A 21,641-nucleotide genomic window follows, 5' to 3' on the forward strand; every position below is an offset into this window, starting at 1 on the left:
GAAGGGGATAAGAGGAGTATGAATCAGGCAACCATGTTAAAAATGTATATTAATAAATGTAAAAAAAAAAAAGAATTTGAGACAGGGCAGGATGGTTAAGAGCTTTATTTTATACTAATTCTCATCACCCTACAGTCAGCCAATAAACACTTATTAAGCATCTCTTATGTGTCAGGCACTGTGCTAAGTGCTGAGGATTCATGGAAATGAAAAAGCTGTGTACAAACAAGAAAGATACAGAATCAGCTGGAATTAATCACGCCAGCTAAATGCTCCTATTTACCATTTGGTCTACACATCCTGACATTAATGCTATTACATTTTGGTTCATTCAGTTCCCTCTGCCTTGAAATTCCCTCATTCACTTCTTCCAGTTTTTGAATTCTTTTTTTCAAGTTCAATTCAAAGGTCACCTCTTCCATGAAGTCTTCCCTGAACTTCCCCAGGGAAAAATAGCTTTTTCTCCTCCCTTGGACCTTAGATAGCATTTATAACTTCTTTTATGTATTTGTATTTATTTTTGTATTTTAGTTTCCCTATATCAAGGATTCTTAACCTGGAATCCATGAGTAGGCATCCTGAGTCCCGAAATCTTGGAATAGTAATGCTTTTAAACCCTGGGCCCTGAGACACCATCTTGGGAAACCACTTCTGTGGTTTGAAGCTCCTGAAGACCTAGAAAAGAAAGTTTTTCTACCAAAGTCCTTGGCACTATCAAATGTTTCAACATCAGAAACTGATGTTTTAATTAGTGGAAATAATATTAAAGAAGAGCCATTAACAGACATTTTTTCCACTTTACCCTAAGGCCCACGGGACTTTTCCATATGACTTACCCCTAAACTGTGTTATTTCCTCTGTTAGAAATGTGACCTCCTTGAAAGCAGGGACTGCCTTACTTTTTTGTTTGTGTCCCTGGCCTTGCTCTGCCCCTCTCTTTGTACAGATAGTGTGTAATAAATGCTTTATCCTTTATTATTCTGAGGACTCTTTAGACTTCAGGAGACTAACAAAAAAGGGGCCCAAGACACAAAGAAAGTTAAGATCCTCTGCCTTGTATGTATTCTTATATTAGGTTACACACTCCATGAAGGCAAGGGCCTTTCCTTAACTAACCTTTGCACCTACTCTTGTGCCTAACACAGCATTCTGCAGCAGAATCACAGAGTTAGAAGGGAACTATGAGGTCAACCCATACCTGGAAAAGAATTCTTAGACTTCTGGAAAGGGGAAACTCATAACCTCCTAAGGCTGTTCTTTCTGTTCTTTCGCCTTTGGGATATCTTTAATTATTAGAAGTCAAGCTTCTCTACAATTCCCAGCTATTATTCCTAGTTCTGACTTTTTAGGCCAAACAAAATAACTCTATCCCTTCTTTTAAGTGATGGCAAATAGATTAGCTGAATTTAGTGTCTGAACAACTATCTTCTCTTCTTCAAGTTAATCATTCTTATGTAGCATGAACTCAAGGTCTTTCACCACCCTGGTTGTTCTCCAGATGTTTTCCACGTGATCAAATCCCTTCCTAAAGTGGTGCCCAGAACTGAACATAGTATTCCAGATGTTGTCTGACCAGATAGAATTCAACAGGTTATCATCTCCCTGCTCCTGCACACTGTGTCTCTCTAAGAATTTCCTCATATGTTTTCACACTGTCCTCATATTAGATCTTCAATTGACACAGCAGGCTCTTAATAAATCAAATGACTGAGATGAATTGAGAATGCTATTTAAAGAGAGGATCTGTGTAATATACTCCCCTACCCCCACTCCTCTCCCATATATCCTGAAGTGACAAAGCTGAGAAGGGATACCTGGGTAATGGGAGAAGAACAAGAATTTAGGGGATGGGAAATAATGGAAAGACCCAGAAGTCAGGATGTTTAATACTATTTCAGGAAGGAGGTACTGCTACCCCTTGACAGAGGTAGTTCTCTGGCTTCCTCCTCTACCCCTCAATTCATATAGGAAGTTACCTCATATGGAACAGGATGCAGGTGGCTCCGGCTTTATCACAAGAAGTGAACCGGAAGGTGGGGAGAGTGGAATTGGAAAGGGCTACTGCTGTTGGTGTCTGGAGGATGTAATCCAAAATTCACTTAAGCACAGGCTATCCCATCCCACATCTAGCCAAGAAACTAACAGACACCAAATGACATCGATGTTTTTTTTATTTTGAAGCTCAAACAATATGCCATCTTAGATCTCCACCCATTCCCCCCCCCTCCATTCACTTTCTGCTCTTCATTCTTTCTCTAAATACCACCTCAGGTCTCTAATCTCTCACCTCTATCTTCACTTGAGCATAGGTGAAGTAGGGCCACTGAACCTAAGCTCTAACCCCCCACCACATTTAGTTGCCCAACTACAATGAGTGTACTTCTCCCACACCAGCACAAATAGCCTCTTGGGGTATGTGACTCCATCTTCACCATCCTACAGCTTTGACTCAAGATGTGTAACTGTAATAAGCCTTCTTCACCCTGAAAGGAATATTTTATTTCCAACCCTTTGTTCAACTGGAAGCCAGAATCCAGGTCTCACTTTGCCCCAGACTGTGAAGCTAACTTGGAAATATCTTTTCCAATTTTGGACCGAGATACACAGAAGTCTACATTTCTCTCCAATAGTCACAGACTATCCTTAACAGACTGTTCTTAAGGTAGCCCTTAACCTCAACTAAGCAATTATAACCAACCCCTTAAATGCTCAGTCATAACAAAAATTTTCAATTCCATCAAGTCTAGAGTCTCTCTTCACAGCTTCTCTTCATAGCCTCAGGTTCTGATGCCTTTTCTGGTTCACGACAAAAAAAAAGGGGGGGGGTAATCCTAGAAGTTTCTTAGTTTAAAAGAAAAACAAATAAACAACAAAGTATTAGACAGACTCAAAGACTTCTTGAGCAAAAGGAAAGTTTTCTAGGTACAGTAGGAAACCAATGAGGCAACATCCAGAGTCAAGGAAATGGTTTTCTCTGAAAGAGAAAATGCTAAAGGAAAAGGGTCACAGACCCAGGCAGACTCTCTAGTACATCAGCTTAGCCATTCCCGAGTCCTTGTCATTCCAGACAACAATATCAAGAACTGGAAAATGTCACAGTTGGAGTTCCAGCAGCCCAGCAGGCTGAACTCTAGGATAGCTAGGAATTCTAGATTCCCCTCTAGAGCCAACATGGAGGTTTCCCAGTTTTTGTACAACTAAGAGCTAATTTTTAAAATGTCATGTTAGGTCCCAGACCCAACTCTACAGTAATAAGAGAAAATTCAAGACTTTTATCATTTTATATCCAGAATCACCATGAAGGATTCAGTCCCCCTCTTCTAGGTGACAAAGTATGGATCAATGAGGTTTCTGGAGGTTACCAGCCCCCGTTTTGGAATAATGCAGTGCTCCCTAAACCTTCTATAAAGTCATAGTGAAGGTTTTATTTTTCCTATATCTAGATTACCCAAGGGGTCAGACTGTTCTAGAAGAACAGAGGAGCCTTGATCCGAGACCCATTCCTTTCCAGAATGGCTTGGCTTGGCTTCATTACTCCCCAGAGTTCTTAAACTGCTCTAGAATAGAGGTTCCTATCTCTTGTATAATAGTTTTCCAAAAAAAAGTTTAAGTATAATAACTATAATATGAATTATATGAAATATTCAAGCTTAAGTATGGAGGGGACCCCAGGCTTGTCTCTGCCAGCAGAGCTGTGACCTCACGTTACTATGGATAACTTCTGGCCACATAATTCATTCATGGGGAAGGGTAGGAATGAAAATAGGGAATACAGTTCAGAGTGAGAGAAAACCATCAATCCCACCCAGTAACTCCAATAAATTATATCTACAGGGGAACTGTAATGAGATGCTAGGAGTTTTCTGTTCCACCCCCCCTCCCCCATTCAATCTAACAAGTGTTAGGGAACTAGGCAAAAAAAAAATCTGAAAGGGAAGAGATTTTGACCAGCAAAACGGAAACAGATCTAATAGATCTGCTACCCCTGCTCTCCCCGTTGAAAAACCAGATTAAGATCAGGTCTGGAACCAGGAAACAAGAAGGAAGCTGTGTCACTCATTCTGGCCTTCAACAAGGGGCCCTCAGAACATGATAATGGACTTTGGTGTTGGTGGCAGCACCATGTTTCTGTCGAAGATGCAGGCGCAGTTGGCTCTTGTGTCGGAAATGCAGGTTGCAGGGTTCACACTGATTGGAGAAAACAGTGTCAGCATTTGGAACATGCACAGTGTCCCTTGCAAATATTGTCACAGCCTATAGTTACACCTATCATTTCCCCTTTTAAACACTCCAGTAAATAACTTTTACTTGGAGGGGTGAAAAGGCTATTCATAGGTCATCAGTTCTACTCTCTAACTAGTTCCTGAATGACAAGTTGTTTTCTAACTACCCTCTCTTCTCTTTCCTCAAGTGGGACCCCAAATCAGGTGTTCTAGTTGGACACACCCATCCCCACAACTAATTTATTGCCTCACTTCCAGAATTTTCTAACTTACACATCCCCTACTCTGCTCCTGAATCATCCATCACCCCCATAGACTTCCATCTGATCTCTCCAAGCATTGGTGGGCAGATTTTTTCTTTGGAGGGCTTGGTTTTACTCCAACCCCCAATACCCACATGATATGGTTTCTCCCCGGTATGGATGCGCACGTGGCTCTTCAGTGTCTGCAGATGTCGAAAACGAGTTCCACAGGTGGAACAGGGATAGGGCTTCTCTCCCGTGTGAATCAGCACGTGTGCACGGAGGTGTGCCACCTGTGCGTGCAAGGGTGGATAGTGTTGGGGCTCTGCCGTATTTCCAACTCACTTTCTACCTTCCATCCTCTCCCAAGCCCCTCAGCCATTCGGATCCTCCACACATGGAGCCAAAATATGAGTGCTCCTCCTGAAGGCGAATATGGAGCAAGCAGGCTAAGTGCAGAATGCCTGTCCCAGAACTCAAATCCTGGATCTTATTCGCATTCTTACTTAGAGTTCTCCCAACCTTCTTTTCCTTTACCCCAGTACCTGCACGAAGCGAGAACCGCAGGTCTCGCATTTGTAAGGCTTCTCTCCAGAATGGATTCGGCTATGTGTTTTGAGATTGGCGGGTCGGTTAAAACGGGCCCCGCAAATGTCGCAGTGATATGGCTTCTCGCCTGGGAAGTGGAAGAGAGAGTGGGAACCCTGACTCACGACTCTAGCTTGGACTGCTTGGGGATGGGCCGGGGCTCTCCCTCGCACTTACTCGATCTCTTCCCTCCTTTCCTTCCATGTACCTGTGTGCACCGTGCGGTGACTGGCTAGGTTGCCTTTGTAGCGGAAAGTGCATCGGCAGAGCTGACACTTGTAGGGTTTGTCTTCGTTCCCGGGGCTGTGGGGGGTCAGGGACCTTGCCCGCCCTTCTGCCCGACTGCCAGTCCCCGCCTCACAGTCCTGGCAGCTGAAGAAACCTGGTGGGGGAGAGAAGGAACACGTTTTACCTTTTCTTAGCTCCAGTTGGATGGAAGGAGAACTAGGATTGCTAGTCTTTATTTTATTTAAAAAAAAAAAAATTAAAAACCTTTACGGTCCAGCTTAGAATCACTACTGTTTATTGGTTCTAAGGCAAGAGCGATAAGAGCTAGACGTTGGGGATTAAGTGCCTTACCTAAAGTCACAGAACTAAGAATTGTCTGAGGTCAAGTTGGAACCCAGGATCTCCCGTCTCCAAGGTCTGGCACTATCCACCTAGTTGCCATTGCAAGTCTACCTATGGTGGTTGATTTTGTTCCCGAAGCCTCACCCTTTCTTTTCCTGGCTCGGTCTGGTGGAAAACGCTTATAACCCTATTCCTAGGATTGTCCCGAGGGACAGAAACTTCATGTCCTGAATTGGCTTTTCTGGTGGGATCCCAGAACATGGAGGAGGGCTCTCACCTGGTCGCGGACCGGAGGCTTCTGAGGGCGATCCGAGGTTTCTCTGGCTGGGATGAGGGAGCAGCAAGGCAGGATCAAGAGCCGGAGAGAGCCTGGAGTCAAGGTAGGGGCGAGTAAAATCTCTCCTGAGAAAAAAGCTATGCCTTGCACTCCCAGAGGAGAAGCTGTACCCGGTCTAGAGTAGAGGTAGGCTTGCAGCTCCCCCTGACTTAGTGACTGAACTTCATTCTACCTTCAATCAAAGGCCATAGCCCAAAGTGTTCAGTAGACTTCCCTTCCCCCGAACCTCCTAGGACCACGTTCCTCGGATCACACTTGGGCTAATCTCCTTGGCTGAGGCCATATTCTCAGATATCACCTGTCACACCTCCCCCAACCCTCTGAATCCCGAAGGCCCTCCGAACCTTCTCCCAGTCCCCGAACAGGAACCCTCCTCCCCGCTGCTGCTAGAGGCTTCCTCGACACTGGCAGGCTTTCCTGAGGCAGGTGGTCCGGCAGCAGCATCTGCCTTCTCTGCGGGAGTCCCTGCTTGGGCTGTCCTGGAGTTGAGAATGATGAACTTGTATTTCTTCCAGTTACAGGCTGCGGGGTCAAGACTAGGTGGACTAGCAGGGCTGGGAGGACCATGGAAACAACTGCGGGACTCTGTTGGGGGGTCCGGGTGCCCCTCAAATCGGTGAGGGCTACCTTCTGGTGGCGCTGCTGGCATAGGGGGTGCCTGTGATTCTGCATCAAGTGGTTGCAGAGAGATGCCTATGGGCTCATAGCTGTGAGATTGAAGAGTCAGAATTATAGAATTTAGAGCTGGAAGTGGCCTTAAAGATACCCTGGTTCAATTGCATTTATGAAGATAAGTCAAAATTGAGCCTAGAGAAGTTAAGCAAAATCTCTGTCATCGAAGCCCTGTTCAATGACCTTCAGTGGCTATTACCCCTAGGGTCAAATATAGGCTCCTCTGGCACTTAAAGTCCTTCACAATCTGACTCCAACCTGCATTTCCAGTTTTGTTATACCTTATTCCCCTTCCTACTTTTCTACCTTTTAGCCAAACAGACCTTGTTCATGTCTTTGCCCTGTATACTATACCTGGAATACAGTATTCTGCCCATAATACACTTTCTCTTTTCCTTACCTCATAGAACCTCTAGCTCATGTCTAGTACCACCTTCTACAGGATGCCATCTACAAAGACTGCTGGATGTTTGACCCTCTCCCCCCCCCATTACTATATATATATATATATATATATAAAATCTCCTGCACAGAAGGTACTACACTAATTCAGGGCAGAGAATGTCATCTTCATTTAAAAAAAAAATTGTTGACATAGCATGGTGCCTGAACCTAGTAGATGCATGATAAATACTTGTTGATTGTCCAAAATTACACAGCTAGAAGTGGGAGAGCCAGTCCAACCAATTTTGACCAATCAATCTGACCTCCAAGTGGATCTTAAGTAAGACAAACTACTAGTTTAGGATTCTTCCATGAGAAACAAGACTACTAGAACCCTGTCATCAGGCAAATGGAGATTTTTTTTTTTTTTTTTTTACAGAAAAGAAAACCAAGGCTCACAGAGGAATGTCGATTTGTTTACTAGACGTTTGAATCTCCATTTTTCCCATCGCTGTACCTCCAAACCTATGTTTCTCTTATATACTCTTCAACCTAAGATTGTTCCCTCTTCCTTAACTCCTCCCATGGCCTCCCCTATGGGAATCCAGTAACCTAACTGTCATCACTTTATCTTTCCATGCCTCTTCTCTCCAAGCCCCTCACCTTGCCTGGATGAAGCGGTGACAGGCCTCTACCACGTGGTCCATCTGCAGATAGGTGGCTGCCGCCAGAACGGCTGGGGCCGTGGCTGGTGAAAGGAGTAGGCGAGACGTGTACATAAAATCCAAAAGAGGGGCAAAGCCACCAGCTTCAGGACCTCCAGGTAAAGATAGTAAGTCCACTCCCACCCCTGCCTGGCCACGGAAAATCGAATAGAAGAAGCCACTGCGGGACAGAAAAAAGTGCGTTGTATTACTCCCTTGATAAGAAACAACCTTGCAGTCGAGATTGCAGTGATTTGACGCTTCAGGCAATTCAGTTCCCAGACCCGGCCAGAACAAAAATAACCCCCGACCATATATACACTAAGATCCACACCCTGGATCCGTGGGTTCTGCTTTTAAGTAATATTCTGCTTCTCCCAGGTGCGCCCTAACTTTTCTACTAGTCCATTCCTCCGGCCAGGGAATTTTTGTTCGCCCTTCTCCTCCCTTCTACTTTTGGACTTACTTCTACCGGGCAGGTCCCGCCCTAACCTTAGAACACATTCCCTCCTCACCCCCTCTCCCTACAAAGCCGCCCAGTCGAACCTGCAGGCGATCAAGACTGCCTTGTGAGCGCGGAGGGCCCGACCTCCCACTAGCAACGTGACATCGGTGAGGATCCCACGAAGGCGTAACTCATTCAGGTTCCAGAGCACATCTGATGCATGGCGTGTGAATTCTCGGACGTAGCTCAGATTCCCTACTGCAGCTGTGACTGAGCTCATGGTGAAGGTAGCCTTCGAGTGAATGAAAAGCGAGGCTCAAAGACTTAGGATATTCGTCCGTTCTTCTGGATACTAAACAGTCAAACTCCTGGTTTGGGGACTTGTCTTCCCCCTTGGACGTTCTCCCTCCCCTTTCCAACCTCTTCTCAAGATTTAAAATTCCTGAACGCCTGCTTCTGAGTCTCCATTCCCTGTGGACTTCATATCGATCAATTGCTGGAAGTCAAGGGTCCTTCTCAGCCTCCCCCGACCTCCTCCCCTCATCTGCCAAAGTACAGCTCTTCCCAGTCCTGGTGCACCTTCCACCAGAACTCCAACCCTCCATCCCATACAAGGGAGGAGAATTCAAAATCCTGGCTTTTGAAAGACTCTAGGCTCAACTAATTATTTGTGACACTTACAGAAGGTGGTGAAGTGGTGTCAGTTAAGGACATTCCAAAAGCCTAGACTTGGGACTCATTCTACGCATCCTGTTCCTCCCTTCTCCTCTCCTCCCACCCTAATATATTTCCCTGGATATAGGCATCCCGCTCTTTGCCCTCTTCAAGTCCATTCAAAGACCGAGGTCTCTTAAGTCCGAAGCCCGAGTTCTTTTTCCCTGTTCCCGAGTTCTGCCAGGCTCACTCCCTCTTACTCTTAATACCCGGGGGTCCCTGTTTTTCTAGCCTAGTTTGTCCCCACTCTTCTGAAGGTCCCTGGAGCGCGGGTCCCCTCTGATTCTCACCCCTGTCCGGCAGGGGCTGCGATTTCTCCTTTTGCTGGGAGGGGGCGGGGTGACTTTCTCAGTCTTGGCTCCTTTATCCTGGCGGGATGTTGAGGGCGGGAGAAATAGAGGGAGGAGTGCTTGGGTCAGTATCCTTCCTGCCTCCCTAGATGGCGGAGACTGGGGGCGGGGCTTTGGAAACGGGGGTGGTGACCTGGGAAAAGAGGGATCCTGCTGGGCCCGTGAGGAGTAATGTTAAAGGTTAATAAAAATAATAAAAAAAAAGATTTAGGGTTAGAGTAGTCTAAGAACAGCGAATATGTGGCTAGAGTTATCACAGTGCCTCTATGAGAGACAAGTATCGATTAGGTTGCAAAGAGAATTAGAGGGCTGGCCTTTGGGGGCCCATTAGGAGCTTGGGCAGGCTCTTTAGTGGGAGGAAAGTGGGGTAAAGTTGGTTAAAAGCCCTGGCAGGAAGGAAAGCAAGGAGTAGGAAATTTTGCCTGGAGTCAAGCATCACATCCTGGGAGGTGGATTAATGGTTGTTGAGAACAGGAGGATAATGAAATTGGTAATACCAGGCCAAGGGTGGTTAGCAAGAAGGTTGGCTCCAATCCTAATCCTTGTGTGGCAGTCATGTAGCTACAGAAAGTGTTCACGACCAGGCCCCCGAGGGAACCAGGGAGAGAGGGTGAAGGGAGGGGCGGATGTGATTTCTAGTCAATTTCCTGCCATTGTCCTGGTACAGGACGGACAGTCCAGCTGCTTCCCCTAGAGGGGGCGGGGAAACCCCCCCCCCATGCGGGGGCGGAAGTCTGGAAAGAAACGGAGGGAACACTGGCATCTCCCCTCCTCGAAGCTCTAGACTTTTCCCCTATGGCTCCATTTAAGGATGATAATAATTTATATTTTTATAACAATTTAATTGCGAAGCTCTTTATTTACATTAAATTATTTGTTACTAACAACTGAGTTAAGCTATTACCTATTATTAGCTGATAACTAATAATATATAAATAGTTATTATTCTCAATTTTACAAGTTAGGCAACTGAGGCTCAGGAAGCCCATGGTCACACAGCTAGTGTTAGAGTTAGGATTTGAACCGAGGTCATTCCTGACTTCAAATCCAGTACTAGACCGACGCCTGTTTAAATTAGGGCTTCCCCATGTCCCGTCCCCCCGCGCTCACCCCCCTACCCCCCTTCTCCGGGACGCAAGATCCTAGCCTGTCCAGATTAAGGTAAGGGGTTTGTCTTTGGCTCGATGAGGAGTCTCTGCCCCGTTAGTGTATGGTTTTGTCCACAAGGTGGCAGCATTGCGCCGTCCCAGCCACGTCCAGGGGGCGCTTGGACCTTAAAAAGAATGAATCTGAGTTGGGGAAGATTAAACCTGGAAGGGAATATAACCAGACTTCTCTTCCTCACTCCCCAGCCGCATCCCATCCTCCCACCACCTCACTCCTCCATTTCCTCGGGTATTTGGGGTATTGTAAGCTAACCCTGGGGACTGAAGGGGAAGGGGGAGGAAACGTGTCTGTATTGATTATCCCCAATTTATCCTGTCTATATCTTGTTTGTACGTAGCTGCTGGCATGTTGTCTCCTCCGTAAAGTTGCCAGCTTCTCAAGATGAAGTACTATCTTCTACCATCTTTATATCCCACCGCTGTAAACATTCGGTAGCTTGGGTTTCTTCCCTGACTTGGGAAGCTTGGGGCTGTCAGGCTAGACAAGATGATCTCGAGCTCCAGAAAAGATCTCTGGGTTTCTGGATCTGTGCAGGATTCTCTTAGTAATTAGTACTGCTAATTATCTACAGCTGAATCCCTTAGAGATTTTTTAAGCAAGCGTCATTAATTTATAATTTATGACCTGGTTTGAAACTGGAGACTGGAAAGTTGGAAAGGCACAGTAAAGGATCCCAGAATGGGTCAGGGGATCAAGGAGATAGAAAAGGACCCAGGAAGGGGGTGTAGGTGAAGGGGTGGATGGGGGAGTCTTTGAGGTCTTCCCTCTGCTCTTGGTGGGGAAGAGGACTGTCCTCTGGTTCTGTGGAAAAACAAAACAGGGTCTCTGGGTTCATTTGGAAATTAATTATGACTGATTGGGAGCAGAAACAGTTTTTGAGTAGTCCCATGGGTTTGGGAGAGATCTAGAACTTGCCAGAGAGGAATATAAGACCAGACTGGAGGCCAGAGAGAAATACAAGACCAGACTGGAGACTTATTCTCTCTGATTTAGGGAAAGGAGGCATGTTTGGAAGTTGTTAAAAAGTATTTTAGGATGTTGGTGGGTTTCAGGAACAGGAATTTAAGGATGGGGAATTGGGAATGTGCTGCGAATTCAAGAGGAGGTAGGTGGTTTGGATGTGAAGCAGTTAACTGGGTTCATATTTACATGATTTAAGAATGAAAGGGTTTGGGGAAGTGTCAGAATCCAGCAACTATTCTGGCCATAACTGATCAGATTTAAGGTTTTATTTCTGGAGTACTTTGGGGGCTGGGGAGTTCTAGGGGCTGACAATGTGAGTTTGAGAGTTTTTGACATTGTGGGGGTGCTGATTTGGGGCAGTCTTCAGTTATGTGTCTGAGGGGCTCAAATTGTTGCTAAATCTTATTAGTAAAGTCATTGTAGCTGTGGGGTTCAGAAGCCAAAGAAGAATTCTAGGACAATATAATGTGGGTGGAGAATTTGAAAATCAAGGTCCGAACAAAAGCCTCTCACCCCCATCCTATACCCCATACCAGGTTGGTAATCCGTTGGGATTACCAGACGCACACAGGAAATTAGAGAGGGTTAGATTGACCGATTGGTTCCTAAAGAGAACAAGAGCTGGTGGGGGATTAAGGGATCCAAGCGTTTATTTCTGTCTCACTTCCAGCCCCTCCTTCCTTCGTACCCCACCCCCCAAAAAAACCCTATACCAAAAACAAAAAAAAAACAAAAAACCACAACAACAACAAAAAAAAAGCTGGCTGTACAACTGCAATGGCAGATTCCAGTCCTCCAAGCTTCTTTAAACCACCACAGGGACCCAGCCAGAGGGGGAGGGGAAGGGGAACCGGGCTTCCTAGCTTCCCAGGGGGTAGGGGGAATGGATGGGCCCTATGTTCCCCAGGTCCTTAGGAAGGACCCTTGGCCAGGGATCCAGGTGTCGGGCATCTCAGCTGTGGAGGGGGGAGTGGGGCGGGCTGGGGCACCCGGGAGGAGGAGGGAGAGAGTGACTTCCAAAATTGGCATCAGGACAGAGCAGGGCGGGCGGGAGGCAAGCAAAAGGAAGAATTTTCCTGGAGAAACGGGGGGACCTGAGTGGCCCAGATTTGGAGAGCTGGTCAAGGGTGGTCTCCCCTCAACCCTCAATTTTTTTTGGATTTTTTGGGGAGCCCTGAACCCCTATAGGGTGGGTGAGGAATGTAGTGTTGGTGTAATCTGACTTGGGCATTTCTGTTGCCTCTCCCACCCAAGTTGGAGACGGATGGATTGAGGGGGGGGAAGGTGTCCCCAATTCTAACTTGGAGTGGGGAAACCCCACTCCTAAGTCCTTTTTGTGGGGGGTCTCTTCCATCTTAAGGCACTCCTTATTCTTTAAGTCAGCCAGAGAAAGAGAAGGCCGAAGATACGACTTGGGGTGTCTCCTCTCTCTCCTGGGCCCCTAACTTGGGGAATATGCCTCCAAATCGGCTCCCTTCAGAAATGAGGGGGGGACCAGGAGCCAGGGGGGAGTAGCTGAGGTAAGTGGAGAGGGGGCAGGGAGGCATCTCTTGTTTGGGGGGGGGAATGTGGGAAGATGGGGGGAATGGGTGGAGCTGGGGTATGGACTTTGAAGATAGACAGGTTGGGGTTACTTCTTGAACCCCCAAATTTATAGCACACATCCTCTCGAGGCTGAAAGTGGAGACCAAAGGATTCTTACACTTCCCCCCACTCTCTTCCATTGGCCTCCATATCTAATTTTTAAAGTAATTCTCCTGATGGTTAAAATTAGGATTTTTTAGGGGTTCTTAAAGTTTGAGGGGAAATGTAGGTGAAAACATGAGCTCTGGAGTTTTGAGGGTGGAGAGGTTTAGGAGAGTGTGCCTGAATTCCTCCAAAACCTGAAAAACTGTTTACACCATCTTTGTTCTTTTTGGTTTCTGGGATGTTTTTTAGAAAATTGAGGATTTTTTTTTAAGATTTGGAAGATATTTTTATTTTTCTGAAGGATGATTTTTGCTCATGACTTTGGGCTTACATATGTAACAGATTCATATATAGATTAAAAAAATTTTGCATCCCCATTACATCTAATGTCCTAGACAAGATGGGAGGATGTGGGAGAGGACAGAGTACGTGTCAGGAGGAAGGGCCTAGAGGTTGGGGAGGAGCATGGGTGAGGAAAAGGGGAAATGTTTCTATGTTCAACGTGGCTTCCCCCTGGAGATTTGGGCCTGGTTGATGGATCTGATATAGGGATATGTGGAAAAGGAAACATATATCCCAGATACGACCCGTAGTAGAGCTGAGGAGAAGGTAGAGGTATGTGGGGATGCCAGAAGTAATTTCTCTCTAGATTTTTGCCTACTCACACCCCCACCCCTCCAAACTCCTGCTCTTATCCCCTTCTTCCTAGACATTTTGGGTCAGGCCAAGGTCCCAAAGAGTCATCTGGCCTCTACCTTCAGCTCCATCCATATCTAGAATCAGCTTTCACTATTTGTCAGCCTTTCTCTGGCTGTATTTGTATGTCTATTTTGGGAGGATGTGCTTGTGTGTATATGCATTTAGGGCTGGGGCTGGACAACCTGAGGTTTTCGGCAGTTATCCTTCTCCCATTCCATATGACTTGTACCCCCAATCCCATCTAAGAAAGTCCTTTTGGACTGGGTTGTCTAGGAAGGGAGAATGCCTCTATCTAGTCTGCTTTGTCAGAGCCTGAGAATTGTTTATCTGTATCCCTGTCTCCCTTCCTCCATCTCATTGCCACCTCATCCCCTGAGCTCTCTCCAACATGCCAGGACCCAGTTTTGCCAGTGATCAGTCTTATATTATTAGTTTTCCCCTGCATCTACCTGTCTCTCTCTACTATCCTTTGTTTCTCCACAGGGCCCTACCCAAATCCCATCCTGCCTCCGCCCCAGCAGCACACTGTGGTTTGTTCAGTGTTGTGGCCAAGTCCAAACCACACTGTGGTGTTAGAGCGAGGGTAAGGGAGGCACCACCATCGTCACAGCCTGGACTCTGGAGCAGAATATCTTGGACACCCTGGAGACCCTGGGGGAAGTATGATAAATAGAATGGAGAGATCCCATAAAAACATAGGGGTTCCTCACCAGGACAGATCCTAGGGATCATGTTTAGGGAGACTTTGAACATACAGAGCACCCCCACATGGTGGTGTGGATGACTATGGGAGTCATCCACAGCACTCAGAGAAAGTTCTACTCAACTAATGAAGTCTGTCTGCAACTTTGTTCTCCCCTCTACCCCCCACCATCACCATCCTGAGCTTCTCTGGCTTTAGCAGCACAGAAATATTGGCACCTGAGGGAAAGCCATGCCAGTATTGAGAGTGCTGCTCCAGACAGGGTGGCAAGAGCAGCTGTGGGGAGAAGACCTCTGAATGCTGGAGGGATACCCCCTTGTTCTCTGATGAGATAAAGAGACAATGCCACTGAATTAAGAGTGAAATCTTTATTTGATTCTGTAAAAAAATGTCCATCATGGGCAGTGGGCATGTGTTCACAAAGGGTCTGTAGGGCAGATAACTTATTTTCCTCCAGAATTCTTTTTTCCAAGTTTCCATTCAGTCTACAGGTCCAAGATAAAAGGGTCAAAGGAGTCAGAAATAGGAAGGTCACCAGGAAAGCAAAGGAGGTTCAGCAGAGGTCACGAGAAGTCCAGAGTGTAGTGTCAGGCTGTCTGGAACAGGAAATAAAATTAGGAGGGAAAAAGAAAGCCCTAAAACCACCCTCCAAGGAAATGCCTACCTGTCACAATGTACAGAACATCTGATGTGACCCTTTCATTTTGCAGAAGAGAAAGGAGGTGACTTGACTGACATTACACAGTTAGTCAGTGGCAAGTGACTCCAATCCACTACTTTTTCATTATACCATATCTTCCCACCCCACAGAGTTCCCTCTCCCCAGGGCATAAGAATTTTTTTCCCCCAAATCCCAACCCTATGCTAGTTTGGGAAGAGGAAGGACTCCTACCCTGGTCGAAGTTCAGTTTCTTGGCTGGGGGAGCCTCCCCTAGCCCCTCAATGTCCACTAGGTCACTGTTGGCATCTGAGTCATTCAGGGCGCTCAGCGTCACATCTGAGAGGGAGGCATCAACTAGGTCCCCCCTGCCAGATTTCCCCAAACCTTCCCAACCCCAGTTCCCCTTCCTCCCAGCTCCTCCTCATGCTCTTCCCTCACCGGTTGAGGGAGGAGGCTTTTCCCTTTTAATCTCATTTCCAAGTTTATTCATTTGACCTCAGATCTTATCTTTCTCCTTAGCAAACCCCTACAAAAACCACTCAATGGCCCTCACCAGCCTTCTGCTTCTTCGGGGGAGGGCCCCCTGTTTCAGGGACACTAGGCCCAGTGGGTGGGGGTACCGGTAGGGCAGGAATCAAGACATTGGATGCTCCCTTCTTAGGCCCCTTCTTGGGTGACTCAGTTGGAAGAGGGAGACCGGAGTCTTCATATACCTTTCTTTTCACTGTAGACTTTATCTGAGCACTGAGGAAGAAAGACAGAACATAGGGGAAGAGGGGGAAAGGTGTCAAAGGGATATGAAGAATAAGAGGACACATGTTGGGGTGAGATATAAGGAAACTCAGGATAATCTAATCTATGGCCTGGGAAACTCTAGCTCAAAAATTCCTAACCTTTTAATAAGGAAGGATTACTTTTCACTTTACAAAGTATTTGGATCACTTAGGGGAAAGGGCCAGGAAATCTAGAAGTAAAATATCTGAGCAAAGTAGGGAAAGAGGGGTATTCATGCTTTCCTATTTTGAATACCAGGAAAGAGAATCATATGGGGAGAACGGAGAGGGGTTGAGGTGGGTAGGAAGGTGTGGACATTGGCTTATAAAGATCTACCATATACTCATCTGTACCCAAGAAAGGAAACCCCACCCTATATAAACATAGGGAACCCCCAAACACCCAATACAACCAATCCCATTAGTCTCACTATAAGCAATTGGTTAGGAGGGTTCCTACAATAATTATACTTTGTTGTAAGTACTCTAAGAGATCCTATGAAAACTACTTTCAGAACTAATCTAGGAAACCCCATCAAAATATTTCAACAATCCCTGCTCCAACTGAAGTAATTCTCATGATTTATATCCAGTACCTGGGGACATCCTACCAAAACAACCAGAGACAGCAGGAAAGGGAAGGAAGAAGGGGTAAGAGGAGGATAAGCTGTCCACCCCCCATTCCCTGACTAGCCACCCTCCCTCACACAGTCCGGTCCTTGATGACACAGCTGATGCGATTAAGATCGTCCCCAAATCGTTTCACCGCAGCCCTCAGCATCTCTATCTCCGTGTCTGTCCACTTGGCACTGTCAGGAGGGGAGAGGGGGATGGGGAAGTGGAGTGTCGGGGAGGGGTTAAGTCACCCCACACACCACATGCTCTGGTTCTCTGTCCCAAAACCATTGAGCCCCCTTAATTCTTCCACAAAATTTAACTATCCCATATAAACTCCCAGATCTGCCTCCCCCAATCCTGGGTATGAAAAACCTACATAAATATGATCTGACTTCTAATATATAAAAGAGCCTACCTAGAATACATATTTTGATTTTATCCAATACAGTAAAGCTTACAAAGCAGTTATACAAATTGCACTTGATTCTTATACCCAAAGACTTGTGCCGTTTCAAGCAAGGAATATTTAAATGACTTGCTCAAGGTCACTTAGTCAGTGGTCTCTAGAGACCATATACTTGTTAAGTCAAGAGGTTAACCCCACAGTCAAAAGCTAGAGAACAAATGTGAGAGCTAGGGGTCAGAAAATGGTGATTGTTGAACGTGTCTGTCCCTCCCCTGGGCTAGGGCAATGTGATCCTGCACCACTTCTCTCCTCCCCTCTCAGGCTAGTTCAAACATACCCAGCAGGGGAGGAATCCGACACTGGATGCAGCTGCATAGTCAGCTCACCAAGCTTTGTGAAGGCAGCACCAGCAGCGGAGAAGATCTCCCCAACCTGGAGAATGGGAGGGGATGGATCCAACCACTTGAGGATTATGGGGTCCAATCCCTGGGTCACAGCCTCCCCCACCCACACCGAGAAGCATGTTCCTGGAGCATGCTTCTAACCCAGGAAGAGTTTAACACTAGAAAATTCCCCTCCCCTCTCTTCCCATGCTAGGGGAAGCATCACACAAGGGTCTCCATTCTGGCCATCAAGTGAGAGATGTACCTAATGTTTTCCATTCTCCCTGTTAGGTGAAAAGTAAAATAACTAAGGGACACCCAACTTCTTTGTTCACTCCAGAGAGGCCCCATTCTCTCTTGCCCCGGAATTGTTGGGGGAAGGTGCTACAGCTCCGGGGTCTATCTCCTGGAACAGGTGGGAGAGGCGCTAGGCTGGGGAGTGTAGGAAGGGGCTCCCTTCGCTCGGGAAGGTGCTACACCAGGGGTTCCTCATTCTGCAAGTCCGGTGAGAGGCGTTATCTTCCGAGGGTCCTCATGCCCCCCTCCCCTGGGCTACCTTGGCACTCTCCGCGTTTCCGGGGGGTGGGGGAGGAGCGCGCACCTTGGTGGAAGCTGACGTCATGGCCCTGGACGCCAGCTCCCGGGACGCAGCTGCAGCAGCTGCCGCGCGAGCAAAGACTAGAGCAACCCAGCCAAACGGCCGCGGAAGTCCCGCCCCTCTGTTGGGCTAGTGGCTTCTCACCGGCCCCTAGAGTTCGCCGCTCTCCTGCTCGCGCTCCTCCCCCGCACCATCAGCCGGAGGGAGCGTTCAGTCCACGGGGTTTGAAGGGAAGGTGCCAGGCGCAGCAGCAATTCGTCCCTACTACCGGGGTTGGTAGGCGGGGTTCACTCTGCTTCCGGCGGGGCGCCAGGACACTTCCGTTTCTGGATTTGGTTTCTTTCCGTTGCCCCACCTCCCAAGTTTCCCCGGCCTCAGGGGTCTCCCGCCCTCCCTACTCAGCAGGAACCCCAGGGCTCCTAGGATATAAAACAAGAAGGGACTACAAAACAAGAACTCACGCCATTGGCTTAGATTACCTACACTTTATTGTAACTAGCAGAAACAGCCGAAAGGCTAGGAAAGGGAAAGTAGAGTCACCCAAACACAATTGGGGTAAAAATAACCAAACGAAATCAAGCCCTTCTCCCCACCTCCCACCCCCAACCCCGAGGGCAACCAGCAAAATCTTCAGCCACTAAAGTGGGGAAAAAAAGGCCGAACCCCCAAAATAACTGGGAATGTTACTTGAAGGGACGTTAAATATGAGACGTGGGGTAAGGGGCACCCCCAAATCTTTGGGAGTGGAATGGAATGGCCTAACGGACCATGTATTCTTTGCGCTTGTTGAGTCGGACTTGGCAGAACGAGAAGCCTCCAACCAAGGCATAGAGGCCGGCGGCAATGAAGCAGTTGTAACTCACACTTTCAAAAAGCGCAAAGATTTTTTCAGGATTATCCCTGGGGGACGAAAGAAAGGGTGAAGATAAAATAGTTGCTAGATTGCCCAAGTCCTCATTGCCCCCAAAGTACTTGAAGGCCACCCCTTTCGGTTTTCTAGCAACACTCCAAGTCTTCAGGGCCCTAACTCTAGTCCCAGACCCAGGGGAAAACCTCTTATTCCCTACAACTCACTGGGAAAAATCATCTTCTTCAACAGGTAAATCCTCAAACAATCCAGCAGTATGGAGATTGAAGAAAATTCCCAGAATAACCTGAGAAGAAATTCAAGAAAAATATGAGATTAAGGGGTAACTGAAACCAGAAATTTGAATTCTTAGTCCGTTCTGAAGAATCAACCTTGACGTGCCCTTTTCTTTCTCGTTGCCATAACATCAGACTCGCACATCTGGCAGTACCTAGGGATATGCTCAGACGAAACCAGAATCGGCCGCCTAATTTGGTGTGTAACTCAAAAAGAGTTGAAAACACCCTCCTAGTACACTCTCAACTCAAAAGGGAAAACTTTCATTTATAGATGAACATACAGATCGCTCCCACATCTCTTTTTCCAAAGGAGCTTCGCCATCACGGGAAGGACTTCCTTCTTTGGCATTCTATTCCAATCCGGAGGCCAGAGTCGAAACAGGGGTAACTGTGCCCCAGATTTTTCCTTTATCAGATTCAGAATCTTGCTTTCCTTAAATCGCCTCTCGTTTTTCAAGCTCCCCAGACCTTCCCCAAGTCCCGTCCCAACTTCGACTTGATCCCCATTAGACTGCCTTTCTTTGTATTCTCAGGTCTTAGCAGTGGCAAGTACATAGTAAGTGCTTAATATTGTCTGACTTCACTTTTTCTCTCCTAGTCCCCAATCCCCGTCTTCCCACCATCCCTTTCTTCCCCCAAATTGTTTCCCTTGACTCCTTGCAAAAGCTCTTAGGACCTACCCCAAAAGGGTTTCAATCATTCATACCTCGATGCCCCAGAATCTCCGGGCCCCAAGTCCTAGAGATCCCCCCCGAGTCCTTCCCCCCAGCCTCCCACGGCCTCCTCACCAACATGATCACCGCCCAGACGCTAAGGACGATACCGCAGGCAGCCAGCTTGGGCCCACAACATAAGAGGGACACCATCTCGAGCGCAGGCCGGGGAGGACAGTACAGAAACAGAGGCGGAGTACGGGTCCCAAGAAACCAAATACCGGTTTCAGGTGCCTTAGCCCAGCTGGAGTGTACGTGGGGGCCGCCGGGAAGGACAGAACGGGAGCCCGGAGGGGTGGGAGCTGGGAGAAGGGGGGAGGAACCAAAGAGCAGGAATAGAAAGCAGGCTTAAAGCGCCGGAGGCCGGCCATTCCCAGAGAAGGGGATGATAAAGGAGAAAAAGTTTAATGAAAAAAGGTGCAGAGGACGATATTTCAAAGCACTTCCAACTCCTACTAAGTTACGAAATTTTCCCTTTTCTTTCTCCCCACGAATATGGTACAGTCCATTGGAAAGGATGAAGAAAGGGGGTCGTCACGTGACCGAATACCTCCAGAGTCACGTGGCCCGGAAGGTCCTTCTCTCAGTCTCTCTCCTCTAGTGAACAGTGAGTTTCTCTCTGTTTTCTTAGTTCCAGGCCATTTCTTTGGATGCTGACCCGAATTTAACCCTATCCTTTAAATAGTGAAATGCCGGGGAAGGGCCTTGCCCGACTGTCGTGTAGGGGAATAGGGTCGGGCAGTGCCTCTTATTAGGGAAGGAGGCCCATTTCCATCTTGGGTTTTGGAAGGGATGTGATGTAAAGGCCTGGTTGTTCCGTGGAGATGATCGCATATATATCTTCATATTTGCCAGGTGGGCCTTCTGAAATTTTAAAAGTATGGGCTGGGGGGCAGTAGGAAAAACCAGGGACTGAGCCATCTAACGGGAAAAATCCTTTGTTCCTACTTTTTTTTTCTTTCCCCCGAACAGTTAGGAACTAGGAAGTGCATTTTAGGTCCCTTTCTCAAAGTCCAAGTCCCTGGGGTCTTTTTGCTTCAGTGACCCAACCGAAAGGCTTGGTATCATCAGGAAAGCAATTGAAATTAACGAGAGAATGACATACACTACATTTTTTTTTTAAACCTTACCTTCTGTCTTGGCTTACTGTGTATTGGCTCCAAGGCAGAAGAGTGGTAAGGGCTAGGCAATGGGGGTTAAGTGACTTGCCCAGGGTCACACAGCTAGGAAGTGTCTGAGGCCAGATTTGAACCTAGAACCTCCAGTTTCTAGGCCTGACTCAATCCCCTGAGCCACCCAACTGCCCTCATACACTATATTCTTTTTTTTTTGTTTGTTTTGTTTTAAACCCTTAACTTCTGTGTATTGGCTCATAGGTGGAAGAGTGGTAAGGGTGGGCAATGGGGGTTAAGTGACTTGCCCAGGGTCACACGGCTGGGAAGTGTCTGAGGCCAGATTTGAACCTAGGACCTCCTGTCTCCAGGCCTGGCTCTCAATCCACTGAGCTACCCAGCTGCCCTCATACACTACATTCTTAAAGCTGTAAGAATGTTAATTCTAAACCCCATATTTTGCCACTAAGGAAATTTAGGTTCAGAGGTTGTGATTTGTCCCTTGGAAAAGAGTTAATGTCAGAATCAGAATTTGAGCCCAGGGTTTTAAATTAAATGCTCTTTCCATCACCCTACACCTTCCTTACTACAAAAGCATAGTGTACCCATATCTGGAATACTGTATTTAATTCTGACTCATGAACCTAAGTAGTAGAACAGACCTCAAGGTGGTATTTTATATATATATATGTTTCTGTAGTGGAAAGAGACCTGGACAGGTAATAGAGTTTGTCATTGGAGAGTCATCATGGTATAGTAGAAAAAGCAAAGTTAATTTGGA

At 47.0% G+C, this 21,641-nt stretch overlaps 3 protein-coding genes across 10 annotated transcripts; all 3 read right to left on the reverse strand.

Moving 5' to 3' along the window:
- Positions 1-2,856: 2,856 nt before the first annotated feature.
- Positions 2,857-9,220, reverse strand: BCL6B (BCL6B transcription repressor). Its single transcript, XM_044673399.1, has 9 exons — positions 9,170-9,220; positions 8,267-8,457; positions 7,680-7,901; positions 6,305-6,667; positions 5,901-5,992; positions 5,262-5,435; positions 5,011-5,141; positions 4,621-4,758; positions 2,857-4,188 (listed from the first exon to the last, which is right to left on the reverse strand). The coding sequence occupies exons 2-9, from the start codon at positions 8,443-8,445 to the stop codon at positions 4,069-4,071; spliced, it is 1,419 nt and encodes a 472-aa protein (XP_044529334.1). The 5' UTR covers positions 8,446-8,457; positions 9,170-9,220; the 3' UTR covers positions 2,857-4,068.
- A 5,583-nt stretch (positions 9,221-14,803) lies between these two features.
- On the reverse strand, positions 14,804-18,049 carry C4H17orf49 (chromosome 4 C17orf49 homolog). 8 transcript variants are annotated; one of them, XM_044672342.1, is made up of 6 exons: positions 18,034-18,049; positions 17,246-17,340; positions 16,592-16,693; positions 15,665-15,855; positions 15,343-15,447; positions 14,804-15,046 (listed from the first exon to the last, which is right to left on the reverse strand). In XM_044672342.1, exons 2-6 carry the CDS (start codon positions 17,281-17,283, stop codon positions 14,982-14,984), a joined length of 501 nt encoding a protein of 166 aa, XP_044528277.1. In that variant the 5' UTR covers positions 17,284-17,340; positions 18,034-18,049; the 3' UTR covers positions 14,804-14,981. The 8 variants fall into 8 exon arrangements, with proteins under 8 accessions (XP_044528277.1, XP_044528274.1, XP_044528272.1 ...); XM_044672339.1 differs by lacking the exon at positions 18,034-18,049 and adding an exon at positions 17,848-18,020 and having other exon boundaries at positions 14,804-15,042; XM_044672337.1 differs by lacking the exon at positions 18,034-18,049 and adding an exon at positions 17,848-18,020.
- Positions 18,050-18,359: 310 nt separating this feature from the next.
- RNASEK (ribonuclease K) lies at positions 18,360-20,067 on the reverse strand. The gene is made up of 3 exons (XM_044672475.1): positions 19,824-20,067; positions 18,964-19,043; positions 18,360-18,789 (listed from the first exon to the last, which is right to left on the reverse strand). Exons 1-3 carry the CDS (start codon positions 19,899-19,901, stop codon positions 18,648-18,650), a joined length of 300 nt encoding a protein of 99 aa, XP_044528410.1. The 5' UTR covers positions 19,902-20,067; the 3' UTR covers positions 18,360-18,647.
- Positions 20,068-21,641: the final 1,574 nt, after the last annotated feature.

This window comes from Gracilinanus agilis, chromosome 4 (assembly GCF_016433145.1).
Source record: "Gracilinanus agilis isolate LMUSP501 chromosome 4, AgileGrace, whole genome shotgun sequence".
NCBI classification, from domain to species: Eukaryota; Metazoa; Chordata; class Mammalia; order Didelphimorphia; family Didelphidae; genus Gracilinanus; species Gracilinanus agilis.

Excerpts from the sequence above, each read along its gene's own strand:
- BCL6B (XM_044673399.1), bottom strand. The coding sequence starts at position 8,445 with ATGAGCTCAGTCACAGCTGCAGTAGGGAATCTGAGCTACGTCCGAGAA. Across the intron at positions 6,668-7,679 it reads CACCGCTTCATCCAGGCAAG|CTATGAGCCCATAGGCATCT; the intron begins GTGAGGGGCTTG and ends TCAATCTCACAG. Across the intron at positions 4,759-5,010 it reads GCGGTTCTCGCTTCGTGCAG|GTGGCACACCTCCGTGCACA; the intron begins GTACTGGGGTAA and ends TTGCACGCACAG.
- C4H17orf49 (XM_044672337.1), bottom strand. The coding sequence starts at position 17,913 with ATGACGTCAGCTTCCACCAAGGTGCGCGCTCCTCCCCCACCCCCCGGA. Across the intron at positions 17,341-17,847 it reads GAAACGCGGAGAGTGCCAAG|GTTGGGGAGATCTTCTCCGC; the intron begins GTAGCCCAGGGG and ends CCCATTCTCCAG. Across the intron at positions 15,448-15,664 it reads CCCGAAGAAGCAGAAGGCTG|ATGTGACGCTGAGCGCCCTG; the intron begins GTGAGGGCCATT and ends CCTCCCTCTCAG.
- RNASEK (XM_044672475.1), bottom strand. The coding sequence starts at position 19,901 with ATGGTGTCCCTCTTATGTTGTGGGCCCAAGCTGGCTGCCTGCGGTATC. Across the intron at positions 19,044-19,823 it reads TCTGGGCGGTGATCATGTTG|GTTATTCTGGGAATTTTCTT; the intron begins GTGAGGAGGCCG and ends ATTTCTTCTCAG. Across the intron at positions 18,790-18,963 it reads GAAGAAGATGATTTTTCCCA|GGATAATCCTGAAAAAATCT; the intron begins GTGAGTTGTAGG and ends TTCGTCCCCCAG.